The sequence below is a fragment of the Eurypyga helias genome, unplaced genomic scaffold (assembly GCF_000690775.1).
Source record: "Eurypyga helias isolate BGI_N326 unplaced genomic scaffold, ASM69077v1 scaffold26570, whole genome shotgun sequence".
Classification (NCBI taxonomy): Eukaryota; Metazoa; Chordata; class Aves; order Eurypygiformes; family Eurypygidae; genus Eurypyga; species Eurypyga helias.
In genome coordinates this window covers 11,768-12,846 of record NW_010228089.1, presented here as the reverse complement: position 1 = coordinate 12,846, position 1,079 = coordinate 11,768, and the positions used below count along the sequence as shown (strand labels likewise).

General features: G+C 59.7%; 1 protein-coding gene across 1 annotated transcript in view; it reads left to right on the top strand.

The window, feature by feature from the left end:
- Window positions 1-368: 368 nt before the first annotated feature.
- The window catches only part of LOC104514726 (actin-binding LIM protein 3-like), a gene marked incomplete at both ends in the record, with an annotated part of 12,307 nt that continues 11,596 nt past the window's right edge, over window positions 369-1,079 (top strand). The window contains one exon of the mRNA XM_010158484.1: window positions 369-481. Within this exon, the coding sequence (XP_010156786.1) occupies window positions 369-481 (113 nt within the window). The remainder of the gene's footprint in view (window positions 482-1,079) is intronic.

Below are 1,079 nucleotides of genomic sequence, written 5' to 3'. Positions count from 1 at the left end.
ATCCCTCGGCCGGGCATCCCTCGGCCATGCACTGGCGAAACGGTTGCTCGTTAGCCCACAGCCCCCTGTTCCCTGCCCAGCACAGCAGCAGGCACCTCTGCTGCATTTTCGTAGTGGAACCCCTTGGGAAGCAATGAAATGGCTCTGAACTTTCCCATTGCAGCCTGGAGACTCGCCCTAACGCCTGTCCCAGTCCTCTTACCCCAGCACACACGCACTGACTGCCCCTGTAGCCCTTGCCTGGAGCCCCTCTGCTCCTGGCACCGTGGGTCCACCCCAGCCCCTGAGGACGGAGCTCACAGGCATCCCCAAGCACTGCATGGGGAGGAGCGAGCAGCTCACACCTCCTCACCTCTCCTTGGCCACAGGAAGCCATTCCCCATCGGAGACAAGGTCACGTTCAGCGGGAAGGACTGCGTCTGCCAAAACTGCTCCCACTCTCTCATCAGCACCAAACCCATCAAGATCCATGGGCCCAGCCGTAAGTTGTCTGTCCTCATGTTACGTGATGGCTGTGAGGAGAGGGACCACGTGCCCCTGGACAGTGCCAGGGGGGTGACGGGATGGGCTTTGGGGCCAGCATGCAATGCTGCACAAAGCCACAGGCATTCACAGAGGTTTCGGAGGAGGAACAGGGTAGTCCCACTGCTCCACCCAGGATTGCAGGTCAGCGCTGGTTTCGGAAACTCCCTTGGCCTGTTTGTGACCTGGGCAGGTGCCGCCACCCTGGCAGGTTCTGTCTGGAGGAACGGGGAGATTTTGGGGTGGGTTTGCTCTGGGACAGTGCCCAGATGTTGCTTCGTGTCCGACTGCACCAAGGTCTGTGTCCAAGCACTAGCCCCGGGACTGCTTGCCCAGCTTTCCCAATGCTGGCATCACTCGGCACCTCTGCTGCATGGTGCCTTACGCTCAGCCCCTTGCACTGATGAGCCGAAGCTAAAACTCAGCAAAAGCAATAGACAGGCTCTTTTGGGTGGATTTGGCTTTGCTTTTCACCCCAGGTTGTTCCCTGGGACACCTTCCCCTCATGCCATGTTTTGCCCCCCCCAGTTTTTCCTTGCTGCTGGCTCTCTGCCCCA